The sequence below is a fragment of the Marmota flaviventris genome, chromosome 1 (genome assembly GCF_047511675.1).
Source record: "Marmota flaviventris isolate mMarFla1 chromosome 1, mMarFla1.hap1, whole genome shotgun sequence".
NCBI classification, from domain to species: Eukaryota; Metazoa; Chordata; class Mammalia; order Rodentia; family Sciuridae; genus Marmota; species Marmota flaviventris.
In genome coordinates this window covers 1,512,102-1,529,986 of record NC_092498.1, presented here as the reverse complement: position 1 = coordinate 1,529,986, position 17,885 = coordinate 1,512,102, and the positions used below count along the sequence as shown (strand labels likewise).

The 17,885-nt window shown below is 53.4% G+C and overlaps 1 protein-coding gene across 2 annotated transcripts in view; it reads left to right on the top strand.

The window, feature by feature from the left end:
- The window catches only part of Dnajb6 (DnaJ heat shock protein family (Hsp40) member B6), a 62,815-nt gene extending 45,192 nt beyond the window's left edge, over nucleotides 1–17,623 (top strand). For both annotated transcript variants that reach the window (XM_071610650.1, XM_071610647.1), the window contains exons 9-10: nucleotides 12,685–12,894; nucleotides 16,257–17,623. In XM_071610650.1, coding sequence (XP_071466751.1) covers nucleotides 12,685–12,894; nucleotides 16,257–16,339 — 293 coding nt within the window. In that variant the 3' untranslated portion in view covers nucleotides 16,340–17,623. The remainder of the gene's footprint in view (nucleotides 1–12,684; nucleotides 12,895–16,256) is intronic.
- The last annotated feature ends 262 nt before the right edge of the window (nucleotides 17,624–17,885 follow it).

The following is a 17,885-nucleotide window of genomic DNA, read 5'->3' as shown; positions in this document are numbered from 1 at the left end:
CTGCCAGTGACAGGGCTGGAGAGAGCTTCAGCCTGTGTGTTGCCAGCTGGGAAAAGATGCAGATTCCAAATTCCAGATATGGTTTTTACTGAACCTGTATTGCTTTCACAACATTGTAAAGTTAACAAAAAAAAAAAGTGAACCTCACACCCCAATACTGGGGATTCAGTCTAGGGGCACTTGACCACCGAGCAAATCTTCAGTCCGTGCCCCCGCCCCCCCCCCCCAAGGTCTGAGGACTGAACCCAGGTCCTTGCTAGGCAAGCTCTCTGGCACTGAGGTAAATTCCCAACCCCTCCCCAGTCCTTTTGTGTAACTTTTTGTGGTACTGGGCATTCAACTTGGGGAGCTACTGTTAGTAGAGCTAGTTCCCAGCCCTTCTGAAAAGATTGTGTTTTGACACAGGGTTTCACTGTGTTGCCTAGGTTGGCCTTGAACTTGAGATCTTTTGTCTCCTGAGGCACTGGGATTGTAGGGTGTTCCCTCTTCAGTTGTTTGTCTTGAGATGTTGATCTGCATTCTATATTTATAAATTTGAGTTTAAGAATTACCTTTTTTTGGTGCTGGGACTTGAACTTAGGCACTTTACCATGGAGCCACATTCCCCACTTCCTTTCGTCTTTTATTTTGAGACAGAATATCACTAAGTTGTTTGGGACCTCCCTAATCTGGCTGGCCTCTTTATTGTGATCCTCTTGCCTAAGACTCCAAAGTGACTGGGATTACAGGTTTGTGCCATCATACGTGGCTCAAGGCCAACTTTTTAAGTTATTTTTTAATTTTTTTAAAAGTTTTTTTAAAGAGTGAGAGAGAAAGAATTTTTTTTTTTTAAGTAAATAGGTTTCAGTAAATTTTTTTTTTAAATGTTTTATTTATTTATTTTTAAGTTTTCGGTGGACACAACATCTTTGTTTGTATGTGGTGCTGAGGATCGAACCTGGGCCGCACGCATGCCAGGCGAGCGCACTACCGCTTGAGCCACATCCCCAGCCCCGAGAAAGAATTTTTTAATATTTGTTTTTTTTAGTTTTCGGCGGACACAACATCTTTGTATGTGGTGCTGAGGATCGAACCCGGGCTGCACGCATGCCAGGCGAGGGCGCTACTGCTTCAGCCACATCCCCAGCCCCCCTCCCTTTTTAAAAATAAGTTACACTTATAAAAGTCTTCATTTTTGCTGGTTCTGAATCATTTGTAGTTTTGAATTTGTTTCCACCCAACATGGCCTGTGAAGCATCTGTTTTGGTGTAAATTATTCAGAAATTGCTAGTTTTACTATTTTAGTAGTGTGAACTCTCCCTCTGTTATTTCCCCCCAATCAAGTATGAAGTTCTGATTATATTTAGCAATCAGAAAGTAAATACCTTTACTTTCTGAAAAACAGATTTGAAATATTCCCTGTGTGTTTTTTTTTTGGGGGGGTGCGGTGTTGGGAATGGCACCGAGGGCATTATATTCTGTGGTTGCATCTCCTGCCCCATCTGTCTGTCATAGTCCCTTCCCTTTAGAGTCCCTTAGTCCCTTAGTGGGGCTCTACTGCGGTGCTACATTTCCAGATTTTTGCTAGGATCTTAAGTTGCCCAGGCTGATCTTGGAATTTGTAGTCTTTCTTCCTCAGTACCCTGAATTGCTGGGATTAAAGGTGTATGTCGCTGTGTCCATTTTAATTTTCCTGTCTCTGCCCTTCCTTCTTACCCGACCTTGGGATTGAACCCAGGAGCACTTTACCAGTGACCTATATTCCCAGCTCTTTTTTATTCTTTGAGTCAGGGTCTGGCTGGGTTGTTGGAGGGTCTCACCTCGTTGCCAAAGCTGGACTTGAATTTGTGATCCTCTTGCCTCAGCTTCCCAAGAGACTGGAATCACTGGCGGCACCACTGTGCCCGGCTTGTTTTAGGATTGTGGTGTGGCGCAGCAGAGCTGCGTGAACAGCTTGCACATGTGTCTACACTTCCTTTGCTTTTTGACTTAATGTTAACCTGGTATAGTTTTACTTTGTCCCTTGAAGCTCGTCTAGGACAAGTGGGCATGTAGGAGACCAGACCCTGCTTTGTGCTTCAGAAGGGGCTGCTGGCACTGCTGACCTGGTGGGGTAGGCCCTCCCCTTATGTGGGCACCTTGTCTACCTCCAGTGCTCTGGACAGAATGTGCGGTTCCTGCTGTGCTGAAGGCTCTGCTTCCTGGAGTCACTTTATTTTTTTATTTTTTAAAAAATATTTATTTATTTATGTATGTATCTTTTTAGTTTTAGGTGGATACATTAGTTTGTTTTTATGTGGTGCCGAGGAGTCGAACCCAGTGCCTCATGCATGCTAGGCGAGCACTCTACCACTGAGCCACCACCCCAGCCCCTCCTGGAGTCACTTTAATCGAGACCATGCTTGTGGCCCCTGTAGCAGTGTCTGAAAATGAGGGGAGTAAAAATGCTCTGCTTCTAGCAATTCCCTGTACTCCCACCTGCACCAGGTCTGGCACGTGCCTTGCAGGGGTGGCTGACCTTGTTTGGGCTCCACAGTAGCCCTGGGCTTCTTCCTCATCTTCTCAGCTCCTGAGGGGCTGGGTCTGCTTGGAGTGGCACAGCACAGCTGTCAGCATTTTCCCAGTGCTGAAAACCACTCAGGGCATCTTAAAGGGTTAGGGTTAGGGTTAGGGTTGGGCTCTGCAGTAGCGCCCAGGCTGAAGGACTTGACCTTCAGGGGACTCCCTGCAACTGTCCCTGTGCTGCCACCTGCCCTGGACCTGAGGGTGGAAGTGTGTATCTCTGAGCTCTGCCACTGTGCTGCTCTTCTGCAGAGGGGTGGCCGCAGTGCTAGTGGGGTCTGCCCCTCTAAGTGGGCTGTTGTCCAGGCCTGGTCCCAGGGACTGCCGTGTGTGTCTACCCTTAGGGCCGTGCCTGGCCTCCATCTGTTTCCTGGACATGGTTTGAGGGGTGACTACTGTGTGTTTACCAGGGTTGCCTAGCTGCACTGTCTTGGCTCACAGCACTTGGCCTGAGCTCCAGTGAGCATTTGGTGTTTCCTGCAGGCCCCAGGAGACTGAAACCCAGCTCAGGGAGAGGCGTCTAATATAGGGCCTGCTGTTGGGGGAAGTGACCCTGTGCGGCCTCCGGATCCTCTGGCCCTTGTCTGCCTTGGTGTGGTTTGTGCTTGACTCCCAGTTGAACCCAGGCATCTGCCTGTTTTTCAGTAGCTATCATTTTCTTTTTCTAGTAACATTGATAAGTGGTCTTCACATCTTCCGAAGACCCCTCAGTCAGTAGCCTGTTAGGCTTGTAAGGGCTGGGGATGTTGTAATGGCAGAGCACGTGCCTAGCATGGGCCAAGCCCGGATTCTATTCCCAGCAAGAAAAATAATAAACAAACAAACAAACAAATAAATAAAGTCTTAGAGTCTGCCTGCCTCACTCTGACCTGCCCGTCCTGCACCTCAATTCAGTTGCCTCGTGGGTGCCGCAAAGTGGCTCTCGTGTGTCCATATGTGGTAAGTAGAATTTTGAAATAATTTGAAATAGTTCAGGGCCTCTTGAGGTTTTCTTATGAGATACCTTATAATGTAGGCTCTGCCTGTTGGCTGTTTTCCATTCTCCACCTCGCCCCATTTTGTGGGGGGGGGGTACCAGGAACTGAACCCAGAGGTGCTCTACCACTGAGCCATATCCCAACCATTCTTCTATTTTGAGATAGGGTCTTGATAAGTTGCTGAGGCTGGTTTTAAACTTGGGATCCTCCTTCCTCAGCCTCCTGAGTAGCTGTGATCACAGGGCTGGCCACTACTTGACCTAGATTGTTCTGGGACAATGGTCTACAGACCTTTCCTGGCCACATTCTCAGCCCTATTTTGTGTTAAGTTGCTTAGCAACAGGGTCTCATTGAATTGCTTAGCACCTGACTTTTTTTTGCTAAGGCTGGCTTTGAACTCACAATTCTCCTTTCCTTGTCCATCCTGTTCTCCTCTAGCTTGCTCTTCCCTAGCAAGCCAAGGTCTCTGCCCATTCTGTCAGCTGCACACTCTAGGTCTGGGTCCCTTGGCCATTGGTCCCAGACTCTGGGTAGCTCAGGCAGCGAGCACCTGCTTGCCATGTCCTATTTTGTTCTCACCTGTTTGCTGTAGAGTTCAACAGTAGTAGGTTCTCGCTGTCCCCAGTCCTTGCCCACATCCACACCAGGTGTTGGAAGTGAGCCCGTCTTGAATGGGCCAGCAGGCGATTCTGGATGTTTGTGCTCCCTTAGGGAGAGCAGTCTTCATGATTTGAATATGTATGGGATCGAACTTTCTTCCCACCCCACAGAAGATGGACAGGAGCAGCCGCAGCAGAGGCCCTTGGACACTGTGGGCTTGGGAAAGCGGTGGTGTGTGCTGGTGGCCCTCATTTGCATGCCTTCAGCCTTTGACTGCACCAAGAACCAGAGCTGCTGCAGTGACAGCTGGTGCATGTTACTCACAGCTTCCAGATGACTTCAGTGGCTCTGGGCGACAGCTGCACGCCTTTTATTTGTTTTTAGATTTAACTTTGTAGAAGGCAGGACATCTTTAGGTATATTTTCTTTCCCAAGCAGAAAAGAAACTTGAACTCTTGTAACCAACCTATGTTTCTGTCATTTATAGCGTTTAATAATTCAGGACCAGCTCAATGTTACAATGTGCACTCAGCATCTGGAAGCCCTGAGCAGAAAAGCAGATGTTCGTTAATTCATGTGCAGGAAGGGTCTATCAGAAGTTACACAAAGTAGTCATTTACCTATGATTTGTAGAGTTTAGCAGTGCCTTTTTTTTTTTTTTTTTTGTACTGGGGATTGAACTCGGGGGAACTCAACCACTGAGCCACATCCCCAGCCCTATTTTGAATTTTATTTAGAGACAGGATCTCACTGAGTTGTTAGCACCTGGCTTTTTTGCTGAGGCTGGCTTTGAACTCACGATTCTCCTGCCTCAGCTTCCTGAGCTGCTGGGATTACAGGTGTGAACCACTGTGTCCAGCTAGCAGTGACTTTTTATACAACTAATGTGTATTGCCTTTTTTGCAAAAATTGCTGTAAAAAATTGTTTAAATAATTAGTGGTATATCCAGAAGTGGTGGTGAGTGCTTGTAATCCCAGCGACTCAAGGAGGCTGAGGTAGGAGTATCACAAGTTAGAGGCTAGTCTAAGCAATTTAGTCAGACTGTCCCAAAATAAAAAATGTCAAAAGGGCTGGGGGCATGGCTCAGTGGTTAAGCACCCCTGGGTTCAATCCCAAGTACTAGGCAGGGAGAGGAAATCTCTGAAAAAGCCAAAGGTATATTTCCAAAGGTAGGAGATGATAATAGCCAGTGGCTTCACATGGAAAATTTGGAGGATCAGCTTTCAGACTGTGATGGTGGGTGTGGCGGGATGATAGGAGCTGCACTTAACACAGGTTTTAGTTTTAGTTCAGAGAATGTGTCAGAGTGGAACCTGTGTCTTTAAATTTTGCTGAGGCTGGCTTGGAATCCGATACCTTTCCGCCTCAGCTTCCAGCGGGCAGGATTAGAGGTCTGCAGCACTAAGAATCATCTGTCTTGATGGAGAAGCTGATTGCTGGTTTGTTTGCTTTTTGGTACTAAGGATTGAACCCAGTGACCTGTACCACTAAGTCTCACTCATCTCCAGTGCTTTTCATTTTGAGGCAGGTTCTCTTTTTTTTAAAGTATTTTTAGTTGTAGATGGACACAATACCTTTATTTTACTTACACATGGTACTGAGGATTGAACCTCATGCCGTACACATGCTGTAGACAAGTACTCTATCACTGAGCTGCAACCCCAGCCCTTGAGGCAGGTTCTGACTTGCTTAGTGCTTCGTTAAGGTGCTGAGGCTGGCCTTGAAATTGGGATCCTCCTGCCATGTCCTTCCTAGTCGCCAGGATTACAGGCTTATGCCACCAGGCCCAGCCAGCTGATTGCTTCTTAAGGATGTCCCAGTTCTTTGATGGCTTTCTTTATGGAGATCTTGCAAAGGGCATTGGTTCAGGGCTTCTCTGCAGTGTGCGGAAGCTTCCCTGTGGCAGCAGGGTCCATAGGGTCTGCTGCTGGCCTCATTCTTGGCCTGGAGATCTTCCCTCCTGATGAGCATGTACAGAGCGATCCCTGCTCGGTTTGCTTTTCAGATGACTCCCCAGGTTTTAAAGGATTGAGCCAGGAGACAGCATCTGATGCAGACTTTTGAAGTTCGTGTGTGCTACTTGGTGGCGGAGCGCTTGCCTCGCATGTGCAAGGCCCTGGGTTCAATCCCCAGCACTGCCAAAAATAAACAACAATAAAAACACAGAAAAGCCTCAGTTTTAAAGCTTGAACATTAAATATATTAAATACTGATAATATTTGTTTTATTTATTTTTGATGTGTGTACATGGTACCGGGGATTGAACTCAGGGGTGCTCTATTACTGAACTAGTATTCTTTATTTTAAAAAACATCCTTAGTATTTTTTATTTTTTAAAGGTCACATATGATATATACATAGATTTTTTTTTTTAAGATAGAGTGAGAGATGGAGGGAGGGAGAGAGAGAGAGAGAGAGAGAATTTTTAATATTTATTTTTTAGTTTTCGGCGGACACAACATCTTTGTTTTGTATGTGGTGCTGAGGATCGAACCCGGGCCGCACGCATGCCAGGAGAGCGCACTACCGCTTGAGCCACATCCCCAGCCCCGATTTTTTTTTTTTTTTAAAGAGAGAATTTTTTAATGTTTATTTTTTAGTTATTGGCGGACACAACATCTTTGTTTGTATGTGGTGCTGAGGATCGAACCCGGGCCGCATGCATGCCAGACGAGTGTACTACCGCTTGAGCCACATCCCCAGCCCTAGTATTTTTTATTTTTATTTTGAGACAGGGTCTCATTACTCCTGCCTTGGTCTCCCTAGCCACTCACCTGGTCTCACAGGGCTGTAATGCAGTCGGCCTTGCCTGTTTCAGGCTCTGGGGGAGTTAGAGGAAGGCAGTCCCGGGGTAGTGTGACTAGGCTCTGGGACACGTGTCTCTGGGCCTTCTCCTCCTGTTGATGGTTTGCAGTCCATCTCCTCTGGGCACTAAAGTGGGCCAGCTGTGTGCTTTTTTGTGTGTGTGTCTCATCCTGTACCTGTGTGACCTTTTTGGGGTCAAGGTCCACTATGTCTTCAAAGGCACTATCCCTGGAGCCCAGCTGTCAGTGGAGACTGTGAAGATCTCCTCATGAAAAGCTTGAGTTGGGTCCTCTGCGTTGGCGTGGCAAGTGTGTACATTTCCATCCAAACGTCTTGTGGCACACCGTGCACCCTGCTCTTGAAGGCCCATCTGACTCCAGCTAATGGTGTGGAATTCCCCTGCTGCAGGAGCTGTGGTGTGCAGGATGCAGTGTAGATGGGAGCCCTGGATGCGCAGGTTAGCGAGAACCCCCAGCTTGACTTGCTTGGCTGGACAGGAGCATGGTGAGGCACAGTTTGTGGGCACTGAGGACTTTACTGGCATGTTCACTCAGAGCCCTGCAGAGGAACCTAGTACCAACTTGAGGCCACACAGGTGCGGGAGGCAGACTGGCCAGGGCCCCAGCTCATGCATGCGGCCTGTGTGCAGTGGTGACCTCATGACCAGGCTCTGAGGGAGATGGAAGCGATTGGAACCTGTTGATGTGGTTGAGGCTGCCCTGGTTGGTGCATACCCTGGCCCTCCCGGGGCACTGCAGGTCCATTAGCTCAGGGTGTGCTGGGACTCTTCCTGCAGTGGGCCCAAGTCCCTGCATGGGCTTTGTTACCTGAATCTCTTAGTACAGGAAGGATTCTTTACTCTTGTTACAGTCAGAGCTTTAAAATTTGTCTTCTAAGGAGTGGAGCGTTCTGTTGCTGGTGCTCTTACAGGAGTCTCAGGGGCGATTGCCAGCTCTTCCTCCCTGTCTCTACCTTGCTCCTTTGGTCCTCCTGACAGCGGGCCCTGGGAAGGGTGCAGTGCAGGGGTGTGTGTGGCGTGGTTGCAGCCTCCTGACTGCTGAGCAGCGAGCACTGGAGACCCCCATCTCCAGTTGTTGTGCCAGCATCACCATACCATCCTTTCTTGGCAATATCAAGGCTGAGTCTTAGATGCATTCAGCCTCTTTTTCTAGCATTTTATTCTCCTTCCTGAGAGAAGAGAAACCTTGACTCCCTCCTGGCGGTGCCTGCGGCCCATAGTTGCAAGGGGGCGCAGCACAGCCTGCGGATGGGTACTCCTGCCCAGGCAGAGAGCTGCGCGCTCTGTGTCGCGGGCCGCCTCCGCCTGTCCTCCTGTCCTGATCAGGGCTTAGCTGAGGGGGAGGCTGAGAGCTGAGGTACACACCTGTAATTCAGCATTTAGGCGCCCAGACAGGAGCTTCATAGTTGTAGACCAGAGTGGGCTGAGGCTGGGTGCAGTGGTGCACGCCTGCAGAGGCGTGGGCAGGAGGATAGCGAGTTCAAAGCCAGCCTCAGCAGTTTAGTGAGACCCTGTCTCTAAAAATTAAAAAAATAGGGCTGGGGGTGTGGCTCAGTGGTCCAGTGCCTCTGGGTTCAATCCTTGATTAAAAAAAAAACCCAAAGTGGGCTGGTTGTAGAGTGCTTGTCTAGCAGGACTCAGTCCCATCTCCAGCACTGGGGACAACAAAGGAAGTAAGGCTTCCTTGGTTCCTGGTGTGGCCTCCAGTGGCACTGCCAGGACATGCGGGCCCTCCGTCCTCTGCCATGGTGTCTGAGCCACACAGGCCCCTCTGCAGGCCGACTGAGGTTCTGAAGGTGCTGGCCACCCTGCTGCTGTGGGAGGTTGCTGGGATCGGCTGCTCTCCAGCAAGCAGCATCTTCGAGTGATGTTTGTGCTCGCTCTGGCCTGCTTTCCTGGCCACTGAGACTTCAAGGCATGCCCCCCCACCCCACCCCCGGAAGTGCTTGCTGCTGGCTCTCTGAGTTTCTGTGCTCAGGGCTGCAGATAGAGGGTAGATCCCCAGCATGACCTGGGTGCTTGGCTGGATGCCAGGGGGTAGGGCCCAGAGGGAAAGAACAAGCAAGGGAGGTCCTGGCTTGGCCCAGCCTCTTGGGTATTCTGGGAGCCTCCTGCACTGGAGGTTGGGCATGGTGGTGTCTTAGGTGTGTGGCGCTGTTGTAAGTTCTGTTGTGTTGTGGAAACCCGTCCAGTACCAGCCTGTGCCTGCTGTGGTTAGCAGCCCCACCCAGCACAGGAGGACAGTTGAGTCTCTGGATCACAGGGAGTGGGTTCCTTGGGCTACTGTCAGACCCAGGCAGGTCTGCAGACCACAATGTGGGGAGGGCAGGGGGCCGAAGACCAGCCCTGGTGGGTCGGGACATTCCAAAGCCAGCCAGGGCAGGTTGAGTGGCGTTGTGTGGCAGTGGAAGTCAAGATGCTTAGAGAAGCTGGCACCCTGGGAGTGTTAGTCCTCTGCCCTGGCCCTTGGCTGTGGGACACTGCTGTGCGAGCCTGAGAGCAGGTACTCCCAGGGCCACCCTCACGGGCCTGTGCTGCAGGACTGGGGCTTGAAGTCCTTGGCGGGAGCCCGTCTTGTGGCTTTGCGGCCACCCTCTACGCTGCGGGTGGCCATGACCTGGGCTGTCTTCCGGTGGTGACGCGGGTGGCCATGGCCCAGGCTGTCTGCAGGGTGGTGACGGAGGTGGCTATGGCCTGAGCTGTCTGCAGGGTGGTGACATGGGCCCATGGTGCAGGTTAACTGAAGGCCTGTGTGTCACGGCAATGGGCACGGGAGGAGTCCAGGGTGCTGGCGTGGTCGGGCAGTACCAGTGGGAATTCTGGAGGAGAATTGCATGCACCTCCGTTTCCACTTTATTTCCTTCCCAGGCACTTTTCAAATGTGGAGGTTTTGTGGGGACCTTATGGCCTCCATGCCTTGGTTGTCATTGGTTAAAAGGTGCTGTGCTTGCCCACCCCAGTCACAAGGACCCGGGCAGGAAGGCTTCCTGGAGGGGTTTGCTTGGGAGCAGAGGTGCCCGAAGAACTGCACAGGGAAGTGGGAGCCGGGAGCCAGCAGCAGAGGTTCCGCCCAGGTTGGGGCAGGGAGGATTGGAGAACTGTGCTCTCAGGTGGTGGCCTGCTACCGCTGGCCCCCTCCAAAGGCCTGGGCCTTCTCCCTGTGGGAGACACAGAACAAACAACATGGCTCTGAATTCTGAGTGATCCGGGCCGGCCCAGAAGCACTGGGAGATTGCGTCACTGCACCTCACGATAGCTTGTTTCAAGGCAGGCTTTTGTCCACCTCTGCTGCGGGTGGCCATGGCCTGGGCTGTCTGCAGGGTGGTGACTGCGGGTGGCCCCCCTAGTCCTTTTATTTTACTTAATTGAGGTAGGGCCTCGCTGAGTTATCTAGGCTGGCTTTGAACTCTCGATCCTCCGGCCTCAGCCTCTGCAGTCACTGGGATTGCAGGCGTGTGCAGTGTCTGTCTGCTCTACCTGTGTGTTGTTTAGCCCTCTTCTCTTCTCTAAGCTGACAGTGAGCACAGAGATCTAGCAGCTCTAGAAGCAGTGCATTTCTGCAGCCCCACCTTCAGGGAGGCAGGTGCAGGTGGAAGAGGTAAGGAGCCACAGCTGTGCAGAGTCTGGCTCCTCTGCAGGCAGTGGCTTTGTAGCCTCAGAGAGACCAGGCTGAAGTGTGGGACCTTGGGGACTTGTGAGCTAGCTCCATGGAAGACCCGTGGCTGCACGAGGGTCTGTTGGGAGTACTTGGTGAGGTGTGCAGGTGTGTGCCTGGGTGGAGCCTGGAATGGCAGAGTGTGCCAGACACCATTGTTCCGTGTGTTTGGACAGGAGACGGCTCAGGCCCGGCTCAGGCCCGCCTGCTGATGGGCCCTTGCAGTCAGAGGTAAGTGGATGAGTTGGCGGCGCTGGCCCCCCAGAGTCCTGTGCTCAGCAGCAGGCAGCCTGTGGGCAGTCCTTTACCTGGAACTCTTACATTTCCTTCTCAAGTGTCCACACTTGGGTTGACAAAGTGTAGTTTTTAAACAGAAGTTCAAGCTGGGATTCTGCTCCGGGGCGGGGATGGGCTCTGTGCTTGGCTTCCTGCTCTTCCTTGCCCAGGACAAGGGGCCTCCTTGGTGCTGGTGTGGCTGGCTGCAGCTGGCCCAGGGCCAGTGCCGAGGTGTAGCAGGCTGCCTGGGCCCCCTTCGGTGTCTTGTTTCCGAGGCAGAGAGCACGGATCTCTCAACTCCTGCGTGCCCTGGGTGCTCACATGCCAGGCCCTGTGGGGGGCACCAGCTCCTCATTGCCCCAGCCTGTGCCGGGCCTCTCTGCAGGGTGCTGCGTTTCAGTGGCAGCACCCCTCCAGCCTGGCCGCCTGCCACAGACTGTCCCGAGGTGCCATTCTGAGCCCTGGTGCCTGTGGGCATCTGCACACAGCCACTCGGTCTCAGGCCTCAGGGCTTGGGCACGCTGCAGAGTCCACATCCTGCCCACTGCCAGGATGCCACCCTCAGCCCAGAGGCTTCATGTGACCCAGAGGAGATCCATGTCTCATGGGGGCCTTCGGCCCTCTGGCAGGACATGCTGGATGCTGTGAGTGATGGGTGGGGCAGTCAGTACCTGATGTGGTAGCTCATGACAGCCTGTGGTGGCCTCTCAGCTTGCCCTTTGGGAACTCAGTCACGTGGCCGGAGAGACAGGAGAAATAGGATTGCTGTGGACGGTGCAGGGGCCAAGGCAAGGTGGACTTGAGTGGACTCCGGGAGTCGCTGGCTCCAGCTGGTGTGAGCTGTAGCTGGGTGAAGCCCCAGCATGGAGCCTGGCACCAAGTTCCAGGGGTGGTGTGCAGGTGAGGACATTTGAGACCCTTGACTAGCATTTACGTCCTCAGTTTCAGTGGCAAACACCCTGGGCTGACTGGGAAACAGGGATGAAGGAGCCACCACAGGGTGACCCCTGCCTCGGTTTGTTCCTCAGCAGGTGCGAGGCCTTTGCCTCCCCCGGGCTTGGGCTGTGCAGGAGGGCAGCAGGTGTTTTCCTCGCAGGGAGTGGAGTCCAGGGAGATGGGCCTGGTAGTTTGGGAGGAGTCTCAGCAGCGCTTTCTCTAACAGATCCATGAAGTGCTGCTAGTTGAGAACTTGTGGAGAATCAAAGTCAGTCCTTCAGACAGTACTATTTTTAGATGTTCTTCCTTGTTTCCAGTCAGTGTGCAGAAACTGTTCTATGTTTCAGGTTGATAAGGGCCTTGAGAGTGACTCGTGTCGAGTGGTGGGGGCACTGATGCCAGGGCCCAGGCCGGGGCAGTGGGAGGAGCTGGGGCTCAGGAAGGGCCAAGGCACTCCTTTGCCTGGCAGGATGGCTGGATGGGCACCCTCACGCCTTCACGGGGTGCTTGCTTCAGCCAGCACAGGAGGACTCTTCTCAGCACAGGCCCAAGAGCTGACTGGGTCTGCCGCCTCCTTGCAGGTGGCACGGTTGGGTTGACAGCCATCCTGTCCAGGGTGGTTGTCCATCCGCGCTTCAATGGGTGTTTGCCTGGATGGTTCTGAATATGCCCTGCAGGGTGGGTTGGAGCCGCTGTTTCCATAGCATGATTCCGTGGGATTGTAAGTCAAGGCCCCAACAGTGCCAGCCTGGAATGGCCCATTTCTTTTTCCAGAAGTCTTGTGGCTCTAGGGGTAAGCAGCTCCTGAGGGCATGCCACCCTTGCCCTTGAGGGCGGGTCTCCCGCTCATGTGCTCTCCCTGGTGTGTTTTCAGGTGTGGCTGATGAGAATGCCCTTGTGGAAGAGCGCCTGCGGAGAGGCCAGCCTGCCCTGCCCGCCCAGCACGCCAGCACCCGCCCTCAGAAGTCCTGCCGCCCCACACAGATGGCCAGGCCTGCGCCACAGCATAGCATCTGGGAGCAAGAGGAGGAGCAGGACAAACCACGGGTCCCCAGCACCTGGGACACGCCCATGAGCTCAGCAGGTGTGCAGAGGGAAACTGGTGTGGAGCAGCCCCAAAGTGATCCTCCCCCAAGTTCAGGACAGAGAGGACAGAAGTCATACCTGTGCTGCTGTGTTCTGACCTGAGCAGGTGTGGGGAGCCAGGGGGCAGGCACCAGGCCCTGGGGGCAGAGGCAGAGGAAGGCCTGTGCCCGAGCTCACCTCCAGGAGCTGTGCCGCGGGAGGCCTAGCTGTGGCTGCTCGAAGCTCTCCCTCCATTAAAGCAGGGTCCCACTGTTCTGCGGTGTGTGTGGAGTGCATTGCCCGGCAGGGGTGAGGGCTGCTGCGCTTGCCATGTCGCTCCATTACCTGAGTGCTGCTGTTGGAACCTCGTGCCAAGAGGTGGAGATCTGTCACTTGCCCTGATGGTCCCAAGCCACACCTATCTTCTGCATCTGCTTCACCCTTCAAAGAAAAAAATCCCAGCCAGCCCGGCATAGTGGCGCACGCCTGTGACCCCAGCAACTTGGGAGGCTGAGCAGGAGGACCGCAAGTTCAAGGCCAGCCTGGGCCGTTTAGTGAGACTCTGTCTCAAAATAAAAATGAAAAGGGCTGGGGATGTGGCCCAGTGGTAGACCGCCCCTGGGTTCAGTCCTCGGCAGCACCAAACAAGCAAAACAAAAACAAAATAGAAAACCAGCAAAGTCCCCAACAGTTTGGGTGGAGGTGGCTGCCCTGGCCGCCCTTCTGTGGGCCTGGCACCCAGGACCTGGTTCCTGAGTCCCCGCTCTGCCCTTTTTCCTCCTGGCAGCGCCTGGAGGTCTCTGGCTACCTGTGGTGCTGAGCCTGAAGCCCAGTGTCGCTCCCTGTGAGGTGTCTGTGCCCCTGGGTCCCACAGCTGTGTGGAAGCTGGTGGCCACAGCAGGACAGTTGTGGAAGGGTCCCTGCTTGGTAATCTGAGCCAGGGTGGTGCAGGCAGTCTCAGGTGCTCTGAGCAGGAAACCGAAGGGAGGAGTTCTACTGCTTTGCTTTCACAGAGCCTCCTTCGTTCCCGTCTGGTCATCCCCAGACAGAGCAGTGTCTGCAGGGTTTAGAGGAAAAAAACGCACCCTTTCATCAACACTCACCTGTGGGCAGGTGTGGCTGGGCCTTGGGGCAGCTGGCACATGGCCCCTGTGGCCAGCTGCCCTGCTCTGCAGCAGGTGTGCCAGGGAACGTAGCGGGGCGTCAGCTCTCCCAGTGGGGCTGAGGGACAGGCAGTGTGCTTGGCCTTGCCCCACGGAGGGGCCTGCGAAGCCTCCAGGACCTCTGTCCACTGCTAGTACTGAGGGCTGTGAGGGCTGCGGGAGGGCAGTGTCCTCTCAAGGGTCTCTGTGAGGTACAGGACCTGCAGGTTGTAGACTGCGGACTGGCTCGCTAGGTCATGCATGGCCTGCAGGTCCTAAGAGCTGGTGTGCAGGTGTGGGCTGCCCAGGGGACCCACCATCCCAGAACTGTGGGCCTTCTGGAAGGTAGTGCTTCAGCAGACCCGGCCGGGGACCCTGGCTCAACACCAGGCTCCTTCTCTCCACGGTGGCATCTGTTGCTGTGGATCCTGTTGAGTTTGGGGAAAGTAGGAATTAGCAGTGGAGACAGCCCTGCAAAGTCGTTGGTCCACGTGTCATCGGGTTCTGACCAGATGCCATTTTTGAATGGGAAAAACAGTAGACTTGTGAATTCAGAAATCCTTGCACAGGAGAGGTGGGCGGTGCCGTCCTTGCCCATCGGCCCCTGCGTGTGGTGAGCTGGGGCATTGCTGGTCTGTGCCCCCGTCAGGGGAGGCTCTGGATGTGCCAGAGCTGTCGGGTTGCCTTTCCCTGTACTCAGGTCCCAGGCCTGAAGAAGAGCACCAGAGCTGAGGAGCATGGGTCCTTGCAGGTGCAGCATGCTGAGCCCTCTGCAGGAGTCAGGGAGGCAGGAGGCAGGGAGGCCGGAGCGGAGTAGAGGAAGTGCCCTGGACACCAAGTGTCCCCTCCCCAGCGCAGCAGAGCCATGACCCTGGGGCCTCTCCCCTCCAGCAAGAGGGTTTGCCTCCAGGACTTGCTCATCTGGGTTGCAGGTCTGGGTGCTCCAGGTGTCAGGAGAGGACGGAGCCAGGGTGTGCCTTCCTGCAGTTGTGGCCTGGAGCCAAGCCAGCCCAGAACACTTAGACACTCTGGCTGTCTTCTGCATGCTCCCCTGTGGCCTTGAACGTCCCTGCCAATGCCTTTTTGTTGAATTTGCAAGTTTGGGCCTTTTTTCCTTAAAAAGCAGTGTATAATAAGGAACACTGTCACCTTGAAGTGCTAGGGACCCCAGCTTCACACTTCGGCTTCTCGGCTGCACCGCAGAGTGGCCTGGTTTTCCCAGGAGCTCGCTCTCCTTGCCCAGTGTCGGAGTGTACCCTTGCTTCTAAGGGATGGAATGACTGTGCATCGTGCCTGCTGAAGCAGACAGCGGGTGCCCTGGGGTTTGGGGAGTGGGACCGTCTCCCGTTGCAGAGGAGGTGGTGTGAGACCGCACCTGGGCTTGGTGGCCTTCGCCCTGCTGTGGCCATGGATCGCTGACTTCCTTTAAAATCGCTCTGCTTCGTTTTAGAGGTACAGGCTGAGCTGCAGCCAGCCACCTTGAAGTAACATGTGGAAAGGTGTATTCCTCTTCCACATTGGCTCCAGCACCCTGTGGGCCTGTCAGGAGCATGTGGCCATTAGAAAAGAAACTGAGAAGGACTCGGCATGTGAAAGTCATGAGAGAAGACAGCGTGGACCCTGAGGCTTGGTGTCTGTGGGAGGTGGCCCCTGTCACTGCTGTGCTGACCCTGTTCTTGGCTTCTGGCAGTCTGACCTTTGTCTTCCTGTTGTGATGACATTCCCAGTTGAAGCCCAGGCAGCCACGGGTGTGCAGGGACCTGTGTGGGGGAGGTGGCCCCGATTCAGCTCCGGCCCACTCCCCACCCACAGGGCTGGGGACTGGCTGTTCATGGCCCTTGGGGCAGAATACCCAGGGTGAGCAGTCTTTCTTCTGATTGGCTGGACAGGTTGGACATGCACCATCTGACTCAAGGGGACATAAGGGGCTCTGTCCCGGGTGAGAGATGGGTAGGCGCTGCCTTCTCCGCCTGACCTGGGGCCTGCAGGTGGTGAGGCGCCCTGGGTCTTGGCTGTGCATCTGCTCAGGGCCCTGTGTGGGTGGCTTGTGAGCAACCCGAGAGGCTTTCCACGTGGGGTTCAGAACGGCAGTGCGTGTCTTTGTGGAGGTTAGACGTGGACGAGACCGATGGCCTTTTTTTGCTTTCTTTTCAACGTGGGGAAGTTTCTAGCCACCTGCCTGTGTCTCATGGGGAAGCAGTTGCTGGTGTGCAGTGTTTTACAAGCCGTGTTTCCTTAGGGTTCAAAGAAGGTGGCAAGAGGAAGAAGCAGAAGCAGAGAGAGGAGTCGAAGAAGAAGAAGTCGACCAAAGGGAACCACTAGGCTGGACTGGCCCTGCAGCCGCGCACAGCCTCGCTCGCATGGCCGGGCACGCGCTAGGTAGCAGCACTCGCGGTGCTGTCCCAGGGCCACCTTGCTTAGCAGGATTACGACGTGCGCTCACAGATCGGTAGGATCAGGGGCACTGGAGATGGGGTGACATCACGGGTGGTCTTGACTTTCTGACTCTGCTTTTCCTCAGCACTAAATCTGTGAGCGTTTTTCTCTAGAATTATGAAGGGTCTGTCTCATTCTTTCCAGCTGTTCAGCCACCACACCAGCTACTGAGGTGTTCGTAACTGTAGAAGGCTACGTATGAGGTGCTGCTGGGAACCCGGTGTTCATGACACACACGGCCTCCTTTCCTGGTGGCTCGGGGCTTGGAGTTAGGATGTAGTTAAGTGCAGCAGAACTTGAAGATAATGTACACTGCACCTGAAACCGTGGCTGGCAGGGTACTTTTTGTTCAGAGCAATTTGCCACACATAGCAGACCCTCACAAGTCACTTGAGATGTAAGACCATTTCTAGTATTTATTGTTCCAGTTTAAATCCTTTCCAGGTAGTCCAAATTTGACTCCAAATATTTAGTGTTTGCTACATCTCATTTTTTCTGCTTGGGCCCACAGTTGTTCTTTTAAGCAAGAAGGTTTGCTCAGCAGTGCCACCTCAGCTTCTGTGGCTCAGGGTCTTGCTGGGAGAACAGACTGGTTACTTACCTGTCTGCGTGCGTGCACACACAGATGCAATCAGTCAGCTTTGAGCACGAAGCTTGTGCTGAAATTTCAGTTTGCAGACTTTGGTCCCTGACACATTTTCTTCTATCTAGACTCTGCCTAGCCTCCTGTACCTGTTCCGTTTGCTCGATGCTTGGCCGCCTAACCTGGCTTTTATGAGCACCAAGGAGACCTGGTGTTGCCCAACTTGCCTGGATGTTCCTCCCAGGACATGCCCTTCCCTTTTAACACGAGGACCTGCTTTTCCTTGTCCTCTTGGAAGCGAGCATTGCCATGGCCTCAAGATGCCAGCAGTGTAGTCCAGCCTTGTGGAGACCAGGAGCATTCTGGTGCGAGCCATGCAGTAGTGTCCAGGTTGGGCCAGGAGCAAGTGTCCCTTGTGGTTTAAAGTGAGGTTGCAGAGGAGTTTGCTGTGTGTGGTTTTGGGGGAGTGGCGTGGGCGGTTGGGTGGAGAAGAGATCGGTATTTAATGCTTAATTGTAGAAATGTGACCCTGAAGGCACACTGTATTTTAATGGTACCTACATAAATAAAACATGGACACACGGACACTGTTGGTCTCTTTTGTGTTCATTCTGTTGGTCTTTTTGTGTCCTCTGCCATCTTTGTGGCCTTTCATGATCAGGAAGTTGCCCTGTTATTACCAATTAAAAAAAGGAGCCATTCTTCATTGTTTTCAATCCTCTAGATACTGTGATGTTCCAGGGTCAAGAGATGCAGAAAGGCCCCATTACGGTGACATCCAGTAGACTGGTAGCTGACGAGTGTGCGGGCCTCAGCCAGTGACGGAGAGAAAGAGGGGCTTTGCAGCGC